The 27,109-nt window shown below is 37.7% G+C and overlaps 1 protein-coding gene across 1 annotated transcript in view; it reads left to right on the top strand.

Annotated features, from left to right (window-relative positions):
• Positions 1 to 27,109, top strand: part of ERMP1 (endoplasmic reticulum metallopeptidase 1) — a 52,687-nt gene that overhangs the window by 10,175 nt on the left and 15,403 nt on the right. Inside the window, exons 5-13 of the mRNA XM_059924773.1 lie at positions 7,149 to 7,295; positions 7,959 to 8,051; positions 10,260 to 10,472; positions 11,336 to 11,556; positions 14,836 to 15,010; positions 15,401 to 15,591; positions 19,374 to 19,526; positions 21,641 to 21,843; positions 22,415 to 22,530. Coding sequence (XP_059780756.1) covers positions 7,149 to 7,295; positions 7,959 to 8,051; positions 10,260 to 10,472; positions 11,336 to 11,556; positions 14,836 to 15,010; positions 15,401 to 15,591; positions 19,374 to 19,526; positions 21,641 to 21,843; positions 22,415 to 22,530 — 1,512 coding nt within the window. The remainder of the gene's footprint in view (positions 1 to 7,148; positions 7,296 to 7,958; positions 8,052 to 10,259; positions 10,473 to 11,335; positions 11,557 to 14,835; positions 15,011 to 15,400; positions 15,592 to 19,373; positions 19,527 to 21,640; positions 21,844 to 22,414; positions 22,531 to 27,109) is intronic.

Below are 27,109 nucleotides of genomic sequence, written 5' to 3' on the forward strand. Positions count from 1 at the left end.
AATAATGCTGCTATGAGCATTTGTGTGTAAGTCTTTGTGTGGACATATAGTTTAATTTCTTTTGGGTGGATTCCTAAGAATGGAATTCCTGGGTCATATGGTAAATTTATGTTTTAACTTTTTAAGAAACTGCTAAACCAAATAAGTTTTATTTTAGAAGAAATGTAAATTCAAATAACAGTAAGAATTTTTTAATACTAGATTTGCAAAAAGTAAGTAGAATGATAATGCCCAGTTCTGATGAATACAGAGGAACAGGCATTTTCAAACACTATTGGTGGAAGTATAGATTGGTGCAGTTTTGGGGCAGTTTGGCCATATGTATCACTTTAAAAAATGTACAGACTCTTCTGTCCAGCAGGTCCACTTGCAGGAATTTATCCTGTAGAAATAGTTGCACATAGACGCATAGGTCTAAGTACTGCATAATCTTCTCAGCTTTTTTTCATAAGAATGAAAAACTGAAAACACCTTCCACGTCCATGCATAAGGGACTGGTTATATTAGTGTTGAGTTAAACATCTTACTTGGCTTCCATAATACTATTTGCTGCTCTCAGTCTCCTTTTTTACTTCCGCCTTTTTTTGTTTATTCTGGGCATTGATGCTACCAACTAAAGTTAGAAGAAAGCAGAGCAGAGGGAATGATGCTGTGTGTGAGTTGGTTCTGGACTTCCAGGGAACTTTGACTTTTCATTGTTGACATTGCGATCTGCCTCCCCTCAGTATCACACATGCTCATGCCTTTTGCTTTAAGAAAGATGGGATTCATTCTTTAAGAAGAAATGGGTGCACAAGAAACTGGAAGCATCATGGGATTTAGATGATGGCAGGAGAAAGACTATAAGGTGAAAATATTTCTGTGTGTGCCTCCCACCTTCCTCTATGAGATAATTAAGATAAGAGCTTTCTGGGGGAGGCAGGATAGGTAGTGATGAAGAGCACAGCCTCTGTATTCTGCTGACCCAAGTTCCAATCTCAGCCGTAGCATTGCAGCCTTGGAGCTCCATGCTTCAGCTCCTCATCAGTAAAACTGGGATAGTATAGGATTAATAACCAGTGAGTAAAATCCTCAAGTCTGTAATTTCTTGTTTAAGAGCTGCCTTTGCCCTGTTTATATCACAGGGAGTGTCTTACTCAGTAGTTCATCTGCCTTCCCCATCCCAGTCTCCCCAGTCTTCCCTTTTTCACCAACACTTGACCTGTCTGTGACCTGTAGGCCTCAGTGGACAATCAGTGAGAGGCTGGAGTGGGGCTGGAGCACTACTGTGCAGCAGTGTGATCTGAAAGGGGTCAAAGGCCAGGCAGTGGCTATTCAGAACCCTTTCCTGCTGATGGATCTTACGTTTTTCTCAAATATTTTTTATGGTACAATGCATAAAGTGAACTTAAACTTGATAATATCCTTAGGTGTCTTCATTTCATTTTTTATTATAAACTAAGAAAAGTACACAGCTCTGAGAGTGCTCAGCTTAATGAATTTTTACAGACTGAATAAGTCATGTAACTAGAACCCAGCTCAAGATTGAGAGTATTGTGGGTACTCCAGAAGCTTGAAGCCTCCTCTGTGTCCCTTCTCAGTCTTCCTTCCCCAAGAGTACCCCATTCTAACTTATGCCTTGATAGATTTAATCTTGCTTGTGTTTGAACGTTCTGTAAATTGACTCATACGCTGTTTTCTTTTGTGTATGGCTTTTTTTCACTCAGTATTATGTCTGTAAGATTCCTCTATGTTGTGTTTAGTTCATTCTTTTTCATTGCTGAATAATATTCCATTGATAAGGATATCCATTCTACTAGTGATGTTAGGTTGTTTCTAGGCTTTGGCTCTTATGAGTGGTTTTAGGAACATTCTTATGAGTGTCTTTACACACATTTGTGTATGCACGTTTCTGAGTGGAACTACTGAGTCATAAGGTGTGTGTAATTTCAGCTTTGGTAGATACTTTTGGTAGATATATGCCATACTTGGATGCAAAAATCCTAAATAAAGTATTAGCAAACTGAATCCAGCAATATATGTGTATTTATGTGTATGTGTATATGTGTACATATATGTATATAGACATACAAAACAGATAATGCTTTCCAACCAAGTTGAGCTTATTTCAGGAATACAAGATTTTTTAAGTTTCAGGCGTACAACATAGTGACTCAATATTTGTATATATTGCAAAATGATCATCAGTAAGTCTAGTTAACACTCATCACCATAAAGTTGCAAATTTTTTTCTTGTGCTGAGAACTTTTAAGACCTGTTCTCTTAGCAACCTTCAAGGATACAAGACAGTATTATTAACTTAATCACCATGCTGTACATACACTACATCCCCATGACTTATTTATTTTATAACTGGAAGTTTGTACCTTCTGACCACCTTCACCCATTTCACCCATCTCCCAACCCCCCCATCTCTGGCAACCACCAATCTGTTCTCTGTATCTATGAAGTCCTCTTTTTTTTTTTTGGTCAAGATTCCACATATAAGTGAGATTGTATTGTATTTTTCTTTCTCTGTCTGGCTTATTTCACTTAGGATAGACTGAATAATATTCCATTGTGTGTGTGTGTGTATACACACACACACACACACACATTTTCTTTATCCATTCATCCATTGATGACACTTAGGTTGCTTCCATGTCTTGGGTATTGTAAATAATGCTGCAGTGAACATGGGGGTGCAGATATCTTTCTGAGTTAGATTTTGTTTTTTTTGGATAAATACCCACATTCCTACTGTATGGAATCATACAGTAGGTCTATTTTTAAATTTTTTGAGGAACATCCATACTGTTTTTCATAGTGGCTGCACCAATTTACTTTCCCACCAAATTCACAAGGGTTTCCTTTTTTCCACGCCCTCACCAACACTTACTTCTTGTCTTTTTGGTAATAGCCATTCTGACAGGTATGAGATGATATCTCACTGTGGTTTTGATTTGCATATCCCTGATGATTAGTGATGTTGAGCACCTTTCAGGGACCTCTTGGCCATCTGTTTGTCGTCTTTGGAAAAAAATGTCTATTCAGGTCGTCTGTCCATTTTTCAATCAGATTGTTTGGGGGGTTTTTTGCTCTTGATTTGTATGAATTCTTTATATTTTAGATATTAACCCCTTATCAGAAATGTGATTTGAAAATATTTTCTCTCATTCAGTACACTGCCTTTTTTATTTTGTTGATGGTTTCCTTTGCTGCGCAGAGGCTTTTTAGTTTGAAGTAGTCCCACTTGTTTGTTTTTTGCTTTTGTTGCCTTACCCAAAAAATCATCATCAGGACCACTGTCAAGGAGCTTACTGTTTATGGTTTCTCCTTGGAATTATATGATTTCAGTCTTTTAAAGTTTGTTTGTTTGTTTGTTTATTTATTTATTTATTTATTTTGGCCACGCGGCTTGCGGGATCTTAGTTCTCCAACCAGGGATCGAACCCGCTACCCCTGCATTGGAAGCTCGGAGTCTTAACTACTGGACCGCCAGGGAAGTCCCTGCTTTCAGTCTTATATGTTCAAATCTTCAATCCATTTTGAGTTAATTTTTGTGTATGGTGTAAGATAGTGGTCCCTTTCTATTATTTTGCTTGTGGCGGTTCAGTTTTCCCAATATCATTTATTTGAAAAGACTGTCCCTTACCAATTGTATATTCTTGGCTCTTTTGTTGTAAATTAATTGACCATATATATGTGAGTTTACTTCTGAACTTTATTCTGTTCCATTGATCTATGTTTCTGTTTTTATGCCAGTATTATACTGTTTTCATTACTAGTGCTTTGTAATATAGTTTGCAATCAGGAAGTGTGATGTCTCTAGCTTTGTTCTTCTTGCTTAAAGTCGCTTTGGCTGTTTGGGGTCTTTTGTGGTTTCATACAAATTTTAGGATTGTTTGTTTTATTTCTGTGAAAAATGCCATTGGAATTTTGATAGGGATTGCATTGAATCTGTAGATGCTTTGTGTGGCACAGACATTTTAACAATATTAATTTTTCCAGTCTATGAGCACACAGTTTCTTCCATTTATTTGTGTTATCTTCAGTTTCTTTCATCAGTGTCTTAAAGTTTTCAGTGTACATTTCTTTCACCTCCTTGGTTAAATTTATTCCTTGGTATTTTATGCTTTTTGATGCAATTGGAAATGGGATTATTTTCTTAATTTCTCTTTCTGATAGTTCATTATTAGTGTATAGAAATGCAAGTGATTTTGTGGAATGATTTTACATCCTGCAGTTTTACTAATGGTAAATGAAGATGGCTTAATATTTGAGTCACTCTATGTAGTTCACCACATTATCAGAGTAAGGGAGAAAAACCATCTCAATTGATAATCTCAGTGTAATCATCTCAGTAGATAAAGAGCAAGGATATGTTCCTTCAATAACAGTACATTTATCACACTCAAAAAGTGTGACATTAATATAAAACTGTTAGTGAATAAGCAGTACATATTCAGATTTCTATTGTTCCGATAACATTGTTCTATTGTTCCAATAACATCCTTTGTTTTGTTTTTTAGTCTGAGTTCCAATCCAGGATCAAATGTCAGATGTATTTTGATACATCACAGTCATTATATAACATGCACATAAAAAATATCAGTGTGAACTTAATTATTATAAAGTGAAAACCCTTCTAACCCCCACGTGTGAAAGCGGATAGACTCTTGCTACACCCTCCCAGAAGTTTTCCACCCGCCCCTTCTCAAATACAACTCCCTCCCTCTCATCTAAGGTTAGCCATTATCCTAATTTTTATGATCATTACTTTCTTTCCTTTGTAGTTTAGCTTTATCTGTTTTTCAATGTGGTTTTAATATTTTAATCATATAACTTTATTAATATCTAATTGTAATAGTAATAATATATTTTAACATGATATGGTTTGATAATCTGTTTCCCCACCATCATTTTTCTTTTTCCTTTTACATTTGTGTTCTTCTCAGTGCATCACATCAGGAGCATGTAATGTCTGTCTGATTACTGACGGTGTTAACCTTCTATCACTTGATTATATTTGCCAGGTTTTTGTACTTTGTAAAGTTACACCTTTGTAATAAATATTTTGAGGCTGTGTAAATATCCTGTTTCTTATGAAACTTTGATCCTAGTTTTAGCAATCATTGATGATTCTTGCCCCAAAGCATTTTTACTATAATGTTAGCCAGATGCTGTTTTCTGGGTCCGTCATTCCCTCTATAGTTAATAGTTGGAGCTCGCTAGAAGGAAGGCTTTCTCTTCTCCCTTGTATTTATTTCAATGTTTCATGTATGTTTTATTTTATGGATTTTATATTCTGTTATAATCATTTTGATGCATGAATTGTTCCAGTTTAGGCCAGTGGCAGCCCCTTCAGCTGGTGCCTGTCCCTTTGACATGTCTCTGACATGTTTGTCTGAGCACTTTCTTACTTTCTGGCACAAGATGATCCCACTTACCAGTAATTTCCTAGGCTCAGATCTGGAATTGGGCATATCTTTAGGGAGAACTGGTTCTTTTAGTGGATAATGGTATTCAGAAGCAAAGATCTTGGTGCTGAGTGTGTTTTTTTTATATTTATCCTATTTGGGGTTTGTAGGGCTTTTTGAATTCATAGCTTGGTATTTTCTGTAAGTTTTGGGAAATTATTGGCCTTTACCTCTTTAAACATTGCTTCTACTCCATTCTTTCTCCTCTTCCTCTGAGATTCCAGTTACTCATGTTAGACCTTTTCACTGTATCCCATATGTATTATAAGCATTTCTATGTTTTCCATCCCTATTTCCTTCTGTGCTTTAATTCTCTGGATCTATAATTTTTTCTCCTGTTGTGTTTAATTTTGTATTAAACTATATATGTATTAAAATTCTTAACATCAATTATTATGCTTTTCGGCTCTAGGCTTTCCATTTGACTATGTCTCTCACTCTTTGTTAATAGGCTGTACTTGTCTAGTGAAATTCTTGCTATCATCTGTGTTTTTGAATAATTAATAATATTTATTTTAAAATCCATGCCTGGTAACTCCAGTCTCTGGGTCACTTGGGTGTCTGGTTCTGTAGTGTTTCTCCACCCATTCCCTCCCCCACCATTTATGGTTATTTTTTTCTGTAGGAAAGCAAATTGATTATCTGTTTATAAAGTTGTAAAAATGTTAATATTCTTAGATTTCCTGAAATACAGTTACTTGATCTGTCTACAGCAGACAACTTTTTGGTAAATTTAGTTGTAACATACAACCCTTGAATCTCAGTGGATTACAATAGCAAAGGCTTATTTGTTGCTTGCATTACATTCTGGTTCCTGAGTAACTGCAGCTACATCCCATGGTTATTATGTTCCATGTGTCTTATTCATTCTGAGACCTAGGCTGAAGGAGAAGCCCTCATCAGGGATGTTTTAATCTCAGGACCAAAGTTAATGGGAGAGATGGACCATGTGATGGCTCTTCAGAGTCTTCTCAGTTGAAGTTCATTTCTCTCCCATTCACAATCAATTGACCGAAGCAATTTATGTATGTGCTACTTCCCCAGGGAGGCATTATAAGTTATATGGGAGGGAGGAGTGAATAATTGGGAACAGTAATACAATTTATCTTGCTATCCTAAAGAAAATACTCCCACATTTGAAAAAAGCTGTATGTACATGAAAATGTTAATGCAGAATTATTAATAATGATAAAAATTATAAGTATAGTAGTAAGGAACTTTATGATATATTCAGTGATTATGCAGTTCTTAAAATGATCATTGTAATATCTAGCAACATAGGAAAATGCATTTAGTACACTGTTAAGTGAAAGAGCAATGTAGAGAGTATATATACCCTATCAGTACAGCTGTGTACACACAGTCATACATTTGTAAGAAAATTGAAGATATAAAAATGATGATAGTTATCTTAGTGGTTTTTCATTTTTAAACTTAAAGTTTTTATAGTGCTGTTATTTTATAATTAAAAGCAATTTTGTTTTCTTAAAGGTTATTTTTCATTCTAAAAAGTCATACACATTTATCAAAGAAATGTTGGAAAATACAGAAAATAGGATTCAAAAAAACAAACTCTTGACCTATCTCCCCAAATCACCACAGTAACTATTTTAGGTGTGTTTAAAAAATTACTATATTAAAAATATTTACCAGATTAACCTTGTATTGTGTTGTCATGTTTCATTTCAGGTCCTGAAAATCCTTGGTTGGTCCAAGCTTATGTTTCAGCAGCTAAACACCCTTTTGCTTCCGTGGTGGCTCAGGAGGTTTTCCAGAGTGGAATCATTCCTTCAGATACTGACTTTCGTATCTACAGGGATTTTGGGAACATTCCAGGTATTCTGTCAGTCGTTACGGGCTTTTTTGTGACAATGATTAATCAAAAACAAGTTTTACTTTTTGGAAGTTTGTGAGTGAGCAGCATTTTCTGAGAGCAAATTCTCTATGTGAAAACTGCATATTTTGACTTACTGAAAGAGAGATCCTGATAGTTTCTTTTTCTTTTAAACTCCAGTCTAATTTAAATGCTTCCCTTTTCTAGAACATGTCATCTTGGCCCACAGTGTGACAGAACAGGGGAGGACTGGTTAGCACTTCATTCCCAAAAGATGGTAATAGATCCTTCAGGGGTCTTTTTCATTGTTATCTTGCTTTGCCGACTGCCCTGGGGACTTGTACAGCTTATTTGAAGTTAAAATTTGGCTCTGGCCTGGCAAGGATGTAGATGGCAAAGTTTTGATGACCTCCCGTGCTCAATATTCCTACCCCTTGCTGTGTGAATTGTAATGCCCCAGTCATTATGTATTGAATTATGTACCATAACTATTGGTTCTGTGAGAATTTGGAAGAGAATTTACATCATGCATTCATGAATGTGACAAACAATCATGCCACTGCTTTGATGTTTTGTCTTTCAGGAATTTAATACATTAAACAAGTAGGCCTAAAGTAAGGTTGATCTTTAAAATGACTTTTTTTTTTTTTTCCTGTATGTCTTAGGAATAGACTTAGCTTTTATTGAGAATGGATACATTTATCACACCAAGTATGACACAGCGGACAGAATTCTAACAGATTCCATTCAGCGAGCAGGTTGGTATTCTAATTTAGACTTTTGATATTAAGATGGAATACTGTGGATGACCTGTAAACCTATAAATATTCTGTGTCCTGTGCATTAGGGAGGCAGTGTATGGTGTAAATGAGGTGGGGCTTTGGAGTTAGATGAGGCTTTGAATTTTAGCCTTGAAGTCTAGTTTAGCAGTTAAGAACATAAGACTATTCATTATGAGGAATTTGAAAGGGTGTTGACCCAGGGTTATGGTCGGATTGCTGAGTGATGCGAGTGTAGCCAAAATGGAAGCTATACATTGGAGGTGGTGCAAGCACATGTTTGGGCAACTTGCCCAGGTCTGGAAAAGTTACATCGATCCGAGGTTGGGTGGTGAGGGCCAGTGAGTGGGTTATAGGACAGGTGTCAGGACAAGGGGCAAGGGAGTTAAAGTGTTTTCCAGAGAGATCTATAGTAGTCAGGGGAGGTGAGTCTGTTGCTGAGCCTTAATAAGAGTTGGTGGGATTTGGCACAATGGAGAAGAGAGGGTGTGTCCCAAGGAAGAGCAGAGTGCGAGTAGGTTGTGTTTGTGTATGAGGGGCTGTTGGTGAGTAGCTTGTCAGAATGGAGGTTGCATTTTCAGAAATAGAGAGAAATGAGGTATAAGTGTATAGGGTAGAGAAAATTGTAGAAAGCTTTAAAAATCAGCAAGAAGATGCTGCAGGAATAAGGAATCATCAAAGGCCTGAGTACATGAATGAATGATGGTTTAAAATGCTGTTAGTCTGGTGATGCAGTGTGGAGTGGATGGTGGAGACAGGGAGAGAGCCAGGAGTCAGGGCTGTTCCAACAGTAATTTTCGTATGGAATAGTAAAGGACCTAGACTGGGGTGTTGAGCAAAGATAGAAATGAAAGCAAGGAGATAGAAAATTAGGTATATTTGGAATGTAAATTCAACAAAACTTGACAGATTAGGTAGAAGGGGCAGCAAGGGGCAGCATCAGGCCTAGCTGGCCGGGGGAGAGATGATGCCATTGACCATGATGGGAACACAGGAAGGAGGCCCCCATCCAGAGCAGTCATGAAGAGGGGGAGGAGACTGAAGTCTGTCAGATGTAAGATGGAGGGTGCCTGTGAACTGACAAGATGAAAATATAGATACACTGTTAGAGCTCATGACAGAACTGGGTTTCTGGGTTTGGAAATTAAAGGCATAGAGAAAACCACAGAAGTATGGAGAATGGAAATGGTTTTTGGAAGAGGGAAGCAAAGGTAGAGGACTAAACTTGAGCTTTGAGGAAGACACATTCTAAGGTGTGACAGAAGAGCCAATGAAAGAAATCCCGCAGTAAGACAGAGGTGGTGTCTTCAGTGGAAAGAGAAAGTCAGTGGGATGAGCAGCAGGAAGAAATGCCAGTCATTCATGTCTTCTGATAATTCTTCATTATTAAGTTCAAACTCATTTAGTCAGTGATTGATATAACAGATATTTGTGACAGCATCTGATGTGCCAGATTCTGCCTGATAATGACTCTCCCAGCTCTCCAGCTTCATTGCTGAATACTCTCTCTCCTCATTCCGGACTTTTTTTCCACCCTGTATCTGGAAATTGCCCTCCTCAGGGCCTTCATCTACACAGATGAACAGTCTCAGTCTGGACAATCTCTCCCGCGATGTAGCTCCTGTCCATCCTTTAGCTGTAAATTTCACTTCCTCGAGTGCTTCCCCGACTTCTCAAACTCCATTAGTCTCCCGTGATATGTTTTTAGGGGACTCTCTCCTTATTCTTTCTTTTTTTAATTGGAATATCATTGACATTCCTTATTAATTCTTAACACATGTGTAATAACTTGTTTGGTGTTTGTGAGCTTCATGAGCTTCTTGGTTCCCCACTGAATTTCTGGTATCTAGAGCAGTGTCTGCTACATTAAGTATATATTAAATGAAGAAGGACTAAGAAACAGCCACTGGATTTGTCAACAGAGAGGGTAGAACTGATCAGGGAGTAGCTGTAATAAATAGAAGAGAAAGGATGAAGACCAGGTCGCTGAGCTTTGAAGTGGAGAGGAAACAAGAGTAGGGGGCATGGACCTTATCTGAGATATTTAGTAAGAAAAGTGGGGGAGAGCAGTAGGATGGTAGAAAGCTATTTCTGTTCACAGTCTTTCTAGGTATTTCTTTACTCTAACAGTGGATGGTTTATTCAACTTTGTTACCTTTCTTTTTTTTTTTTTTTTTTAACTAATAGGTGACAACATTTTAGCAGTTCTTAAATATCTAGCTACATCTGATATGTTGGCTTCTTCTTCTAAGTATCAACATGGAAACATGGTCTTCTTTGATGTGCTTGGCCTGTTTGTCATTGCCTACCCCTCTCGTGTTGGCTTGATAATTAACTACATGGTGGTAATGGCTGTTGCTTTATACCTGGGAAAGAAATTATTGCAGCCCCAAAATAAGAGTAAGTATTTTCCTTTAAAACTCCAGTGCTGGCACGGATATGGAATTTGCCTGAAGTTTTTTAGTCACTTTGCTTATATCTTTCCAAGAAGTTAAAAATCTTACGAAAAATAACATTTGATTTATACTGTTGTAAGAAACTTGTAAATGAATATCAGGTTGATATGCTCATTATACTTTTAGTCTTGGTGAAGCAGGCAAGTTTTATGTACTTATACACTTCATAGAAGTACCACAAAAGCTTGTGGAAAACGGTTTGTAAAGATTGACTTTTAGTGAAGAGTCCCATTAAAAATTCTTGTCCACACTGCAGACCAATAGCACACTGTTCTGGAGTATAAATGAGCTTCTTCTGGTTAAATTGGTCTCCTTCTACTATGTTTTGTACTCTAAGTTGGTGTGTGCTGTTATCAGATAAAATATTTAGCAGCAATTTAAATACTCATTTATCACTGGTTATTTTCTCATGCTACTTCTATTCCTGTGTTAGCTTCTTTTAGTAAGATTTTATATGGAACTTTGCCTTCCATTTCTGCTGTTATTTCAATACACAAAGCATCCCAAAGGTGATGAAGATTAAGACAACCCACTTTTCTAGCCAGGAATATATCTGAACTACTCCTGAAGATTTATCTCTTTGCGTCTTTTGTACCCACAGACTCTGAGTAGATGTCAGTACTTGAATCTTATTCACTGATACTTTCCCTGTGTAGTGTTTAACAAACCTTACCCCTAAGAAATTTCAGTATTTTCAATTACAATGGTGAATTTTGTTTTAATGTTTGCTCCTTTAATTCTACTGACTGGTTATGAAATTGATTTGATAAAGAGGGTGATCTCTACTTTTTGTTTTCTCTCCATTAGCTGCTGCCTACACAAAGGACTTCTTCTGTGGACTTGGCATCACTCTGATAAGCTGGTTTACTAGCTTGGTTACAGTTCTCATTATAGCAGTGTTCATCTCTCTTATTGGACAGTCTCTCTCATGGTATAACCACTTCTACGTCTCTGTTTGTCTGTATGGAACTGCAGCTGTTGCCAAAATAATATTCATACATACCCTCGCAAAAAGATTTCATTATGTGGTAAGTGTTGGGCATATTTATTGATTTCTTTTTGCTGCCTTCTAGGATTGAAGACAAACTCAGGTGGGTGTTCCTTGTGTTTGGCCTTTTGAGCTATCAAAGATTGTTTGGCATGGCTATAGATAATTGACTCCCAGATCTGTGTTGACTTTCTGGAAGGCTTCTCATTCTGAGGGTAGCAGACTTCAAATGAGGTTATGAAGCTGCAAACAGTTTGGGGTGTTGGTGACAGCAAGGTGTGTTAGCATAGCCTTTTGCCTCTCCTGACTCTGCGGTTTTTGTAGCCATGCTCTTGAATCTACCAGCCTTCTTTGGGATCACCCAATTATTTATATTTGAATAGCGCTGTTTTCCACTGGACTGTAAGCTCCTTGAGGGCATGGAGTGTTTTGTTCATTGTCCCCTGTGCTTAGGCAGTGTCTGACACAGCACTAACACACAGTGTTTGCTGCCTGAATGAACGTTGCTGCGCTTAAAGTTTTCAGTTTCCTTCACTTTTTTTTTTTTTTTTTTAACTTTTATGTTGTTGATGCAGATTCTGTCAGCATGCCTTTGTGGTCTGGGGGTTATACTGACACATTGCTAAGGAGAATAAGGGAAGGGAGATAGGGTTCCAAAATGATTTATGCTGACTTAGAGAATACAGCCATATTGTTATGGTTTCAACTGTATACCAGTGTATTTTGTTTGGTAAAAACAAAATTAGGTATTAGGGTTATGAGATAATAGGACTAAAAATAAATTACAGTGAGAGAGCAAGCAGTGTTTCTGATTTTCTAAGAGAGTTAAAGGGAAAATCTTTCTTAGTTCTGTCATTTTCAAGATGGCCAGTATACACCTGGTTTTTTCGGTTTGTACTGCTGAGGATTAGAATGGAGACATGGAAGACTATATAATACAGCATCCTTTCACAAGGACGTCTTTGGTACCTGAACCTTGGTCTCAGTTTCAGTTCATGTTGGGATATGATCTGAGGAGCCCTTCTGTGTTTTAGGCCCTATTGAAGAAAGGTTCTTTGAGATTAGCCATCTGTTTATGGTTGAGCCAATGCTTGTATCTTAGTGGCTTCTGTCTCCAAAAGAATTATACCATGGGGCTCAATTTCACATGCTTATTCTTAGTGCCATGGTATGTAACCAGTCAGAGTGTGGCTGACTGTCGTTGATACGGCATTGGGGTTCAGTAGAGGGTAAGACAGAAATGCTTAGTAAAGTTCTATTTACTTTGACTGATTTCACTTGTCTGATTACAAAACTTCGGGCTGAAGGCACAATGTAAAGAGTAGTGTGTTTTATTTTCATTTCACAAATGGTCTTTGAGTATCCAGTGGGCTTCCATGCTAAGGCCTGGTACAGAGATTCAGGACATAGTCTTTTTCTTTGAGGAGCTCAGTTTCATTTGGGGATGAAACGATGGGGAAACCACAGGGGTTTCAGTACATTGGGCCGAAGTGAAGTAGAGTGATATATTCACAGTGCTGTAGGAATATAGGGCCAGGAGAGATGAATTTTGTTTGTGGAAGTCAGGAAGGCTTCATGAAGGAGGTGGTGACATTTGAACTGGGTTTTTGAAGCCTGAGTAGAAGTGTGCCAGATAGAGAACAGGTTGATGGGCAAAGGTGGGAATGTACAAGATGCATTTGGCTCACAGTCAATAAAAAGTTCAGGGTGGTGAAGATGAGGTTGGTAGGATAATAACTGGGAAAGTAGGCCAGGGTGAAGTTGGAGCATGACCCTAAAAATCAGTGGGGCCACAATTTAAAATTTCTAAGCAGGATATTGAGTGAGAGAATTTGTGATTTAGTAGGAACACACTGGTAACAGTGTATAGAATGGATTGGAAGGGGTAGAGGGATAATAGAGATGGGGAGAGGGGAACTAGATTTGAGGGATATTTGGACTTAGGTACAATGTGGGAACAATGTAAAACATTTCCAGTTATTACAGTCTTCATTGTTGAGATCTTTGTTTTTAAATGTCTGAGTGAATTTGGCTTCAAATTGAATCCTAAGAATTATTTTATTCTTTTTGAAGACCATGACTCTTTTTTTTTTTTAGAAATTTATTTATTTTTGGTTGCATTGGATCTCATTGCTGCGCACGGGCTTTCTTCAGTTACAGAGAGTGGTGCGCGGGCTTCTCATTGCGGTGGCTTCTCTTGTTGCGGAGCACCGGCTCTGGGCGCGCGGGCTTCAGTAGTTGTGGCTCACGGGCTTAGTTGCTCCGCAGCATGTGGGATCTTCCCGGACCAGGGCTCGAACCCGTGTCCCCTGCATTGGCAGGAGGATTCTTAACCACTGCGCCACAAGGGAAGCCCGACCATGACTCTTGATTAACAATGTTGAACATCTAATTATTTAACGATGATACCCTATCTTTCATTGTCCAAAGAAGGTTTGTCAAGTGAACTTTAACTTGTTTTGAAAACATGTGACAAACTCTTTTGAGCTCTTGAATTAGGGACCCTTATAACAAACATGCCCTGGACTATACAGTAATGAGAAGGCAGAGGAGAGAGAAAAGCTTAAATATATCTATTTCCGTTTTGGTATTTCTGCACTAAAATTATAACTTTCATGTTTACATTAATAGAATCGCTGGTGCAGATGTTAAAATGTATTAAGTTCATATGGCAACTTTCTTCTGAAGAACTCAAGGTGCTGCACAGGAATCCTCAGACTTCAGAGCTCATAAAATGTAGATCAAATTTTATAACGTGAAACCACCAGGAATCCAGGATGGGGGCAAAGTTGTGCTACAAGACCAGTTGGAGATAGAAAAGACTCAGGAATCAAGCAAAAAAACCCCATGGCTGTGTGCTCTAAAGGTCCTGCAGTTCTCAAGCTGTGCTGTTGGTGGCGCTGCAGCCGCCTTCACATAGGTCATTTCTCCAGTTTGCTTGACATTCCTTGTAAGTTGCATGAATAAAAGAGCTGGTAGGGTATTTTTGGTTGTGATACAGAGGTGAATGTTTTTAGGAGAGTCCTTTCTTCTATTTTAGAACATTTCCCAAAGGTCTTTCAGCCCGGTGGAGGGAGAGCACAGATTATATACAAGTAATGATGTTTTTACCCCATCTTGTTAAATTCCCCTTTCCTGTGCAGTAATTTGAATTTATTACTTTATGATAGGAGGTAGCTTTGTCAGTGTTTAAAGTTTAAAGGATAGACCCTGCTCCAAACAAAATATAGCTTTTTGGAGCAGTGGAAGTTACGCTACAATAGAAGATCTTTATGAATGGCCCATGAATGAGACTACTTGTGTATTTTCTTTCTTTCAGAATGCCAGTGACCAGTATCTGGGAGAAGTATTTTTTGACGTCTCTCTGTTTGTGCACTGTGGGTTCCTTACAGCTCTCACTTACCAAGGGCTCTGCTCGGCATTTATTAGCGCTGTCTGGGTGGCATTCCCGTTGCTCACAAAGCTTTGCGTGCACAAGGACTTTAGGCGGCATGGTAGGGTATTTTTGGTTGTGATACAAATGGGAAATACCTTAAAATACATAAGATAAGGCTTCCAGGGACTATTTCCATATTTGATCTTTTTGGGTAGGCTTTCTAAATTGTTGCTGTTTGTTTCTTTTTAATTTTCAGATCACACAGATTTTTATCTTACACCTTACACGTAAATGAGCACATGCTAATTAATATATTACATATTTTGTTTTCTTATTTGTATTCTACCCTAAGTCAAAGTGTTTTATCTCACTAAGATAACATGTACCAAAAGGGCAAGAGTCAGAGCTAACCTAATTTCTGTTAGGTGCGAAGGTATACCAGGACTATAAAAAGCTCTTATCTCACTGGAGAATTTCAGAGATGTGTTTTCTTTCTCTTTTTCTGTAGGTGCCGGAGGAAAATTTATTGCCTTTTACCTTTTGGGGATGTTTATTCCTTATCTTTATGCATTGTACCTCATCTGGGCCGTATTTGAGATGTTTACCCCTATCCTTGGGAGGAGTGGTTCGGAAATTCCACCTGATGTTGTGCTGGCTTCTATTTTGGCTGGTTGTACAATGATTCTCTCATCCTATTTTGTAAGGAAAAAAAATTTTTTTTAATTTCCTTCCTCATTTTATATATAAATCCATGATGAGTTTTGCCATGCTAGATCCTGTGAAATAGTGTTGATTCTACTCTTAAGCAAAAGAAATGGTGAATGACTCTGCATATTGTGGGTTCGGTATGGGCAGAAAATGTAGAAGGGCGGTTTTGTTGTTAATTTTGCTTCCTCATCCTCCCAAATCCTCTGATTATACTTCTTTTCAAATAGCTTTCAAACTACCTGAATTTGAATGTGTGGAACGAATACCAAGTGAGAATTGGTAGAGATTGCTTAGTGGTGAATTCTTAGAGTGTGTTTTGAACTTACTAATTAGAGGAAAATGTTAATAAATACATGGTAGTTTCATTGGTGCTGTTAGAGCTAGTGAAGAAAGACTAATTCTGATGAGGAGTTTTCCCTTGTCGTTCACCTGCCTTGCTGCTGGCACAGCCAAGGTCACTGATTAAGTCTGTGTCCTCGAGTGACATACACTTACGACACCCAAACATGCCTTCCTTTACCGAGTAATGAATACATGTTACAGGCCTTGTCATTTTACTGTATCAGTGTTCTGCCCTCGCAGGGAGAGTCCTACCTGTGCCATCCCTGCTTCTCCTCCCTGGGACTCTCCAGAGGGAAGAAAAGACATGACGCAGAGTTGACAACCAGACTGCCCTCTGTTAGAGCAAGCTCCAGGCAGAGTCCTGCCCTTGGCGTGGTGTCGGCACTCTCCAGGACTCTGGCCTGGCTGCTGTTTTGTGGCTCTTTTCATTGCAGTCCTTAAGAGTAAGAAGTATTTATTGAATACCCGTAGGTACACTCTGAGATTTGAGGCTAGGGTACCAAATAGAAAAAGTAGCTATGACTATTATAGCTCTTCCCTTCATGGAGAGAAGAGTGCGCTTTTTCACACTGATATAGTAAAGGGCATCTCATGTGGGGACTAGGGTCCAGGGACAGCAGATAAAAGTACCACGTGCGTGGTCAGCACTGTCCATGGTAGTCCCTTAAATAGCAAATAAATAGCTGTGTGTATGACTGCGTATACAGCCCTGTAGAGTAATTCTTATGCACGCTATTGTTTGAGATCAGCTGTACTAGTTCTGAAACAAATCTGAGCATTGCAGCCATTTCACTTTTAATATTATGATTTAGTCCTTACCGGTATTTGCAGGGATAGATGGAAAATTCTAAAATGTTCTTTGTTGCCTTCAGGGTTTACTTCTTTTGGTTTTAATATTAAGCCTTTAAATCCTCTGTATATCTTAATAGATGGTTTGCTGTTGTGAGGACTAAAGGAGATGTAGTTTCATCACATGTAGATTAGGTTGTAATCTAGAGTCAGCTAAGTTATGAACTGGACCCCCCCCCCACCCCCTGCAGTGTATTTAAATCATAGTCAATGAATGAAAGCTATTGATGCTCATAAAAGATGATCAGAATATGGGGCATTTCAGTTCTGTTCCATAGGGAAGGGGACAAAATGAACCCTGAAAACTTCACTGTGGAAATTGAAAATGACCCCAAAAGCATGGAAATCTTGGAAACCGTAAGCAAGTAGATTAAAGTTTATTACCTTCTAAACTACTTTTGGAGAGTGGCTCTTGGAATACTTTAAACCCTCATTTAATGTTCATTATAATGTGAAATAACTCTGCTGCCCTTTGATGCTGTGGGTTATCATTCTCTTCGCTATTTTCTTATTTATGTGTAGCTGTGTTACAGATAGTGGCTTTTTAATAGAGTGAGACTTTTCTCCTTGAGTAATGGAGAATTGAACCACAATGCACACTTCAGAGAGCTTGTCTTTTAGTCCTTGGGGATTTATTAAATATATTTGCTAGGAAGTAATTAAATTGCTGTCAAATGATCGGTTAACAGGTTTCCTGGGGTTATCCTGTGCTGGGGCCATCATGGTTATATTGATTAAATGAGACTGCTGATAGGAGTGGGATCAGGAGGAGATTCTCAGAGAGAAACAGAGAAAGAGCCAGCACACATTGGACACTTCATAGTCCCTTTTCACGCTTCTCTTCATTTTATTTCACACCCATTTCGGAACCTAGAGTGATATCAGATGTAACATTTAAGACAAAAGACAGTAAAATTTAATACAGTGGGATCCAAACACATTGTCACTGAGGCCATTCTCTTCTTCCTTCTCTCCCACTCTGATCACCTTTTCATTTATCACCATTACCAAACCTCTTCCAGAAGGTGGGTGGAAGAGGCAGAAGATGAGCCTCATGACCTGGAGAAGAGAAAATATGGATGTGGAAACTGTAGCTTAACCTGAAGTTGTAGGACAACTTTGGGTAGCAACAGGGTTGCGAATGGCAGGAACCACAGCATTATGACAGGGAGGTTTTATTTGGACCCAAACGACTCTGTATACCTAAACTTAACCAGTGGAGGTGAAACTCATTACTTGGCAGGATATTTGACACTGTTCTAAGGAGCCACATTTTAAATATTGTTACTGTTAGGAGAAAGAGCGACCGACAGGGTAACAAATTGTGTTTTGCTAACTCACTGCCATAAATCCTTGGGTACTTTGTCTTATTTCTATCCTTCAGTGTAAAAACATTAAGATCTTCGACTTAAGACCAGTACTGTTTTGCTGGAGATTACCCTGGTTGGCATATTGTTACACTGTAGATATAAAATCTCTTAGTTTCATATAGTAGAGTATATGGTAGGTTATGAATATCTGCTTAATTTTTCATTTTCATCTCAGTATAAATATTTTCACATTTATGTTCTTCACTTTTCTACATATTGACCCTGGAGGGTGGGCAATAAGGGGGAGAAGGCAAAAGGGGGAGCAGGGACTAGGTCATTGTTTCTCAAAGTGGCTCCTTCAGAACCCCTAAGGGATCTGTGGACATATTCTATAATCATGTGTCCCTCGCAATTTTTAATTCAGTGATTTTATTACAATTTAAAAATTAATATAAGCATATTTAGGACTTCCTGGATGCCCATCTTGAGACTGAGCCACTTGCTTTTCCTGCCCAAGTTCAGATTTGTTATTTTGATTGTGTTGGCCTTGGTTAACTCTGCAGTGACAAGGGCAGAATTACCTTTTTTCCCTGGTTTCAATTATCATAGTTTTTTGGGTTTTTTTCCAAGTGAACTATAAGTTGATTTACAATATTGTGTTAGTCTCAGGTGCAGAATTACTTTTATTGCAGTTTTTCCTTATGTGCAGGTCCACAGGCAGAGTCTTGAAGGTGCATCTAAAAGATGAATCCAGCACATAGGCACATTATGAAAGCATTATTAGAACTTGAGTTTTGTTGAAATAGGCCTACTTACTTGCTTAAAAGCTTACCTCTGGTTCTTTAATAAAAGCCTGATGTCATGATGTTTGGTACAACCCAAATAGTGTCTGCTGTGCAGTTAACTTACAGGGTTTGATAGAATCGGAAATAAAATAAGGTCATGGTTTGACTGATGGTGGATGTACATCCTCTAGTCTCTTGGCTGACTGAGCAGAGACACCGTCTCAGTTTCCTTTTTCCCTCTTACTGTCTGGCTGCCTGTCAGAAAGGCACCATCATGCAGATGGGGGCATCTCTCATTTATTTAGGCTCTGACTTGTGATGGAAATCCCTTATAATTAGTGCTTTGTGTACTGGGAGTTGGAGTATGGTAGCACATGCTGATACATGTCCTTTATTATCTGTCTGACAATACCTGTTACAAAGTAAAGTCAGTAAAGCCACCTTTCTGCCAATGGTAATTTTTCTATTTTTGTGTTTTGTGTTTTAGATTAACTTCATCTACCTTGCCAAAAGCACAAAAAGAACTATGCTAACTTTAACTTTGGTATGTACAATTGCATTCCTCCTTGTTTGCAGTGGAACTTTTTTCCCATACAGCTCCAACCCTGCCAGTCCAAAGCCAAAGAGAGTGTTCCTTCAGGTAAGAGCGATTTTGCGTGAGCTGTTTGAGATCCTGGAGAGGAAAGGCTTATGGTGTTTTGAGCTTACTAGTCAACAGTGAAGCTCGAAACACATAAGTGACTTTTCTACTGTTGACCTGTTAGTTGTACCTCGATTATTTTGTGTAAGGCAGTGAGGAAAAGACCGACCATCAGGAGGCATTCTTATCAGCTAGAAACACTTCTCCTAAGAGCCTGAATCGGAAATGTCTGCTTGTTGCTCTTATTACTGTTCAAATTACAAAAATGTACCTACTTGGAAAAACGAGAGCAAATATGTATCATGGAATAATGAGCTGTCAGAAGTACAGACTGTAATAATGTCTGTGGGCTGAGTAAAAATATGACCTCCTGTCAACTGGCAAAATGAAACAGATTCTTTAAAATGCGGTAAGATTGATCTTAGGTAATGTTCAAGGTAATGTGACAGTGAAAATATAATAACTTAGATATTAATAAAAGATTTAGAACTTTCTTAGATTTCAGGTTTTTCTGCAAACTTTTTAGAGCTGGTGTTAAAACAGGAAAAAGAACTTAAGTCACCTTTTTTCCAGTCTTCCTCTCTGTTAGAGGGAATGGAGTGGCCAAACAGAAAAGCCAAGAGTCATAACCTAGATAATTATTCAAGGACTTGAGTAAGTAGTAATAATATATTTGAACTTAAATATCAGAGAGGAGATTTTGAGAAAGAGCCAACTATTCCTTGTTTTTGTTTCCAGTCCTGTAGGACACAGTGATACGTTTTATGCGACAAATTTTACAATCACATCAGTAGTCATTAGGAAAAGCTAGATTTTTATTTTTAAAAACTCTTGGTCTGATTTGTTTTGGGGTTCTCTTCTTCCCCAGTGCCAGAAGTTGACAAACTTTTCCTATAAAGGGCCAGAAAATAAATATTTTAGGCTCTGCCAGCCATGTGGTCTCTGTTGCAGCTACTCTGTTTCTACAGAGTGAAAGGAGCCATAGATGATACCTGCAGATGAATGTGGCCATGTTTTAATAAAGCTTTATTTATAAAAATGGCAGTGGGCCATTTGACCTGTGGGCTGTGGTTTACCCCTGCCCTTTGCAATCCTTTTTCTTTTCCTGTTTGATATTCTTCAGGCTGGTTTCCGTTGTTAATAGAGCTATTCCAGATGGAGCATGGTGCCTTTTCATAGAATTCTGTTAGGCACAGGTCTGTCATCTAGTGGTGAGCTGTGATTCCTATTTTTCTCTGCACATGAATTAGCATGTAACACCCCGAAAGAGAAATGTGTGTGTATTTCTTTTAGAATGTATTTAAGTCCTTTTAGGACTTTTAGGAGTTCTAGTTTTCATGTCTCATATCTGAAATAGTAGGTTTTCAGAACAATTTTATATGAAATTTAAATATAGAAATATATTTGAAAGAAATAATAAAATAATCATGTGAGTATCTACTGAGTTTAAAAGATCATTAGCTGTGCCTTAGAAAACCTCAGTATGCCCTTCTTAATCCCAACTCTTTTGCTCCTCTCCCTCTTACCACCCCCCAAAGTACTGACTATCTTAAAGGTTGGAGTTAATCATTATTTTACCACATATGTATTAATCGCTAAACAACAACATATAGTTTTGCCTGTTTTTGAGCTTCTTACAGGTAAAGCCGTACCATATACTTTTTGGTGGCTTGCTTTTTATTGCCCAACAGCATGTCAGAGTCTTCCAGGTTGATTTGTGTCACTGTAGTTCATTATTTTTCATTGCTGAATAGACTTCTGTCATAGGATGATGCCCCAATTTATTTGCCCATTCTACTGTTAATGAACAGTTGGGTTGTTTCCAGTTTTTGCTAATATGGACAATGCTGAACCAACACTTTTGTACCTTGCAAGAGTTTCTCTAAGGTCCATATTCAGGAGTGGAGTTGCTGGCTTGAAGGGTATGCGCATGTTAACTTTATTAGGTAATGCCAAGCAGCCTCCTAAAGTGATTGTGCCAGTGGTGGGTTCCTGTTGCTCAGTAGCCTCATCATTTCTTGGTATTGTCATTTAGTCATTTCTGTTAATCTGGAGTGGGGATGTGGGTGAAGGAGTTCAAACAGTAGTTTCCTCATTAGTCTTGTTCTTTTCAGCATGTGACTAGAACATTTCATGACTTGGATGGAAACGTAGTTAAACGAGACTCTGGAATATGGATCAACGGGTTTGATTATACCGGAATGTCTCACATAACACCTCACATTCCCGAGATCAACGATACCATCCGAGCTCACTGTGAGGAGAACGCACCCCTATGTGGTTTCCCTTGGTATCTTCCAGTGCACTTTCTCATCAGGTTGGTTCATTACTTTTCTGCTTTTAGTTGGCGGTTAGTTTGTTCTCAAGTCCTATCACTGTATCAGTACTTTATTATTTAAACTGGTTAACACAGAAGTTGAGTGCTGTTTATACTATTTTTTTTTAATATCACTACAAAAGTTGTATTTCTTTGTGGGATAAAGCACTCAGAAGTTTTTTATTCTCCCCCAAATTTTGCTTTTTCAAATAGGAAGTCTTTCCTCTAGAAAGCTGAATAGTTAGAAAGTGTAGCCCTCTTAACTGGTCTAACAGATAGCAAGCAGCTAAGTCAATTTCAAATTGTTTTATTTCTGGGAAGTTTTTATGGTTTGGCAGTGAAGGAATGGATGAGAAGAAATAGGATGGGTAGTGGAATCAAGATCACCTAGGATCCTTGTTCTTATCTTTGGGAAGGTTTTATTACACAATAACCTGGGCCTCAGAGAAACTGACAGTGTTTATCATATCCATCAGTTTATGTGTTTATTATATTCTGAGCACGTCCATGAATTATAGCTCAAAATCAACTAATAAAGCAACCTGAATATTGAAGTTACCTTTCCAAATAGGAAAAACTGGTATCTTCCTGCCCCAGAAGTTTCTCCAAAAGAACCTGCTCATTTCAGACTTGTATCCAAAGAACAGACACCCTGGGATTCTGTAAAGCTGACCTTTGAAGTAACAGGTAAGTCATATGATAGTTTTTTCTTCTGTCACTTCTTAAAAATTTTAATATGCATGTATATTTTTTCCCTCAAATGTATAATAGTGACCAGCAACTTAGGAAGAACTTGGTGTTTTTAAAAGCAATTGAAGCTGGTTATGATTTTTAAAAGAAAATTTAATAGACTTTATTTTTTAGAGTAGTTTTAAGTTTACAGAAAAATTGACCAGAAAGTACAGAGATTTCCCTATTGTCCCTTCTACCCCCCAGCTTCCCTTATTATTATCCCTTTTGCATTAAGTATGGTACATCTCTTACAATTGATGAGCCTACATTGATACATTATTATTAACTAAAGTCCTTAGTTTACATTAGACTTAGTTCACTCTTTGTGTTGTTTAGCTCTATGGGTTTTGACAGATGCATATGGTCATGTATCTACCATTACAGTATCATACAGAATAGATTCACTGCCCTCAAATCCCCTGTCTCCACTTATTCACCCCTCTCTCCTTCCTCCCTCTGGCAACCACTGGTCTTTTTACTGTCTCCATTGTTTTGCCTTTTCCAGAATATCGTATAGCTGGAATTATACGTTGTAGCCTTTTCGGATTGGCTTCTTTTGTTTAGTAATTTTCATTTAAGGTGCCTTTATGTCTTTTAGTGGCTTGATAGCTCATTTCTTTTTATTGCTGTGAATGTACCACAGTTTGTTTATCTTCTGACCTACTGAGGAACATCTTGGTTGCTTCCAGTTTTTGGCAGTTGTGAGTAAAGCTTCTATACACATTTGTGTGCAGATTTTTGTGTAGAATAAGTTTTCAACTCATTTGGATAAATATCTAGGAGTGCAATTGCTGGACTGTATAGTAAGCTTATATTTACCTTCGTAAGAAACTGCCGAAGTGTCTTCCAAAGGCAGTATGAATTCCCACCAGCAATGAATGTGAGTTCCTGTTGCTCTACATTCTCACCAGCATTTGGTGCTGTTAGTGTTTTGGATTTTAGCCATTCTTTTTTTTTTTAATTTTTAAAATTTATTTATTTTTTTATACAGCAGGTTCTTATTAGTCATCCATTTTATACACATCAGTGTATACATGTCAATTCCAATCGCCCCATTCATCACACCACCACCGCCACCCCCCGCCACTTTCCCCACTTGGTGTCCATACGTACGTTCTCCACATCTGTGTTTCAATTTCTGCCCTGCAAACCGGTTCATCTGTACCGTTTTTCTAGGTTCCACATATATGCGTTAATATACAATATTTGTTTTTCTCTTTCTGACTTACTTCACTCTGTATGACAGTCCCTAGATCCATCCACGTCTCTACAAGTGACCCAATTTCGTTCCTTTTTATGGCTGAGTAATATTCCATTGTATATATGTACCGCATCTTCTTTATCCATTTGTCTGTCGATGGGCATTTACGTTGCTTCCATGACCTGGCTATTGTAAATAGTGCTGCAATGAACGTTGGGGTGCATGTGTCTTTTTGAATTATGGTTTTCTTTGGATATATGCCCAGTAGTGGGATTGGTGAGTCATATGGTAATTCTATTTTTAGTTTTTTAAGGAACCTCCATACTGTTCTCCATAGTGGCTGTATCAATTTATATTCCCACCAACAGTGCCAGAGTGTTCCCTTTTCTCCATACCTGCTCCAGCATTTGTTGTTTGTAGATTTTCTGCTGATGCCCATTCTAACTGGTGTGAAGTGATACCTCATTGTAGTTTTGATTTGCATGTCTCTAATAATTAGTGATGTTGAGCAGCTTTTCATGTGCTTCTTGGCCATCTGTATGTCTTCTTTGGAGAAATGTCTATTTAGGTCTTTTGCCCATTTTTGGATTGGGTTGTTTGTTTTTTTAATATTGAGCTGCATGAGCTGTTTATATATGTTGGAGATTAATCCTTTGTCCGTTGATTCATTTGCAAATATTTTCTCCTATTCTGAGGGTTGTCTTTTCCTCTTGTTTGTAGTTTCCTTTGCTTTGCAAAAGCTTTTAAGTTTCATTAGGTCCCATTTGTTTATTTTTGTTTTTATTTCCATTACTCTAGGAGGTGGATCAAAAAAGATCTTGCTGTGATTTATGTCAAAGAGTGTTCTTCCTATGTTTTCCTCTACGAGTTTTATAGTGTCCGGTCTCACATTTAGGTCTCTAATCCATTTTGGGTTTATTTTTGTGTATGGTGTTAGGAAGTGTTCTAATTTCATTCTTTTACATGTAGCTGTCCAGTTTTCCCAGCACCACTTATTGAAGAGACTGTCTTTTCTCCACTGTGTATCCTTGCCTCCTTTGTCATAGAGTAGTTGACCATAGGTGCATGGGTTTATCTCTGGGCTTTCTATCCTGTTCCACTGATCTATATTTCTGTTTTTGTGCCAGTACCATATTATCTTGATTACTGTAGCTTTGTAGTATAGTCTGAAGTCAGGGAGTCTGATTCCTCCAGCTCCGTTTTATTCCCTCAAGACTCCATTGGTTTTTCGGGGTCTTTTGTGTCTCCATACAAACTTTAAGATTATTTGTTCTAGTTCTGTAAAAAATGCCATTGGTAATTTGATGGGGATTGCATTGAATCTGAAGATTACTTTGGGTAGTATAGTCATTTCATAATATTGATTCTTCCAATCCAACAACATGGTATATATCTCTCCATCTGTTGGTATCACCTTTAATTTCTTTCATCAGTGTCTTATAGTTTTCTGTATACAGGTCTTTTGCCTCCCTAGGTAGGCTTATTCCTAGGTATTTTATTCTTTTTGTTGCAATGGTAAATGGGAGGGTTTCCTTAATTTCTCTTTCAGATTTTTCATCGTTAGTATATAGGAATGCAAGAGATTTCTGTGGATTAATTTTGTATCCTGCAACTTTACCAAATTCATTGATTAGCTCTAGTAGTTTTCTGGTGGCATCTTTAGGATTCTCTTTGTATAGTATCATCTCATCTGCAAACAGTGACAGTTTTACTTCTTCTTTTCCAATTTGTATTCCTTTTATTTCTTTTTCTTCTCTGATTGCCGTGGCTAGGACTTCCAAAACTATGTTGAATAATAGTGGTGAGAGTGGACATCCTTGTCTTCTTCCTGATCTTAGAGGAAATGCTTTCAGTTTTTCACCATTGAGAATGATGTTTGCTGTGGGTTTGTCATATATGGCCTTTATTATATTGAGGTAGGTTGCATCTTTGCCCACTTTCTGGAGAGTTTTTATCATAAATGGGTGTTGAATTTTGTCAAAAGCTTTTTCTGCATCTATTGAGATGATCATATGGTTTTTCTTCTTCAATTTGTTAATATGGTGTATCACATTGACTGATTTGCATATACTGAAGAATCCTTGCATCCCTGGGATAAATCCCACTTGATCGTGGTGTATGATCCTTTTAATGTGTTGTTGGATTCTGTTTGCTAGTATTTTGTTGAGGATTTTTGCATCTATATTCATCAGTGATATTGGTGTGTAATTATCTTTTTTTGTAGTATCTTTGTCTCATTTTGGCATCAGGGTGATGGTGGCCTCATAGAATGAGTTTGGGAGTGTTCCTTTCTCTGCAATTTTTTGGAAGAGTTTGAGAAGGATGGGTGTTAGCTCTTCTCTAAATTTTTGATAGAATTCACCTGTGAAGCCATCTGGTCCTGGACTTTTGTTTGTTGGAAGATTTTAAATCACAGTTTCAATTTCATTACTTGCGACTGGTCTGTTCATATTTTCCATTTCTTCCTGGTTCAGTCTGGGAACATTATACCTTTCTAAGAATTTGTCCATTTCTTCCAGGTTGTCCATTTTATTGGCATAGAGTTGCTTGTAGTAGTAGTCTCTTAGGATGCTTTGTATTTCTGCGGTGTCTGTTGTAACTTCTCCTTTTTCATTTCTGATTTTATTTATTTGAGTCCTCTCCCTCTTTTTCTTGATGAGTCTGGCTAATGGCTTATCAATTTTGTTTATCTTCTCAAAGAACCAGCTTTTAGTTTTATTGATCTTTGCTATTGTTTTCTTTGTTTCTATTTCATTTATTTCTGCTCTGATCTTTATGATTTCTTTCCTTCTGCTAACTTTGGGTTTTGTTTGTTCCTCTTTCTCTAGTTCCTAAAAGGTGTAAGGTTAGATTATTTGAGATGCTTCTTGTTTCCTGAGGTAGGCTTGTATTGCTATCAGCTTCCCTCTTAGAACTGCTTTTGCTGCATCCCATGGGTTTTGGATCATTGTGTTTTCATTGTTATTTGTCTCTAGGTATTTTTTGATTTCCTCTTTGATTTCTTCAGTGATCTCTTGGTTATTTAGTAAGGTATTGTTTAGCCTCCATGTGTTTGTGGTTTTTACATTTTTTTTCCTGTAATTGATTTCTAATCTCATAGCGTTGTGGTCAGAAAAGATGCTTGAAATTTATTTCAATTTTCTTAAATTTACTTAGGCTTGATTTGTCACCCAAGATGTGATCTATCCTGGAGAATGTTCCATACACACTTGAGAAGAAAGTGTGATCTGCTGCTTTTGGATGGAATGTCCTATAAATATCAATTAAATCTTTCTGGTCTATTGTGTCATTTAAAGCTTGTGTTTCCTTATTAATTTTCTGTTTGGATGATCT

Source organism: Balaenoptera ricei, chromosome 6 (genome assembly GCF_028023285.1).
Source record: "Balaenoptera ricei isolate mBalRic1 chromosome 6, mBalRic1.hap2, whole genome shotgun sequence".
In the NCBI taxonomy this organism is placed as follows: Eukaryota; Metazoa; Chordata; class Mammalia; order Artiodactyla; family Balaenopteridae; genus Balaenoptera; species Balaenoptera ricei.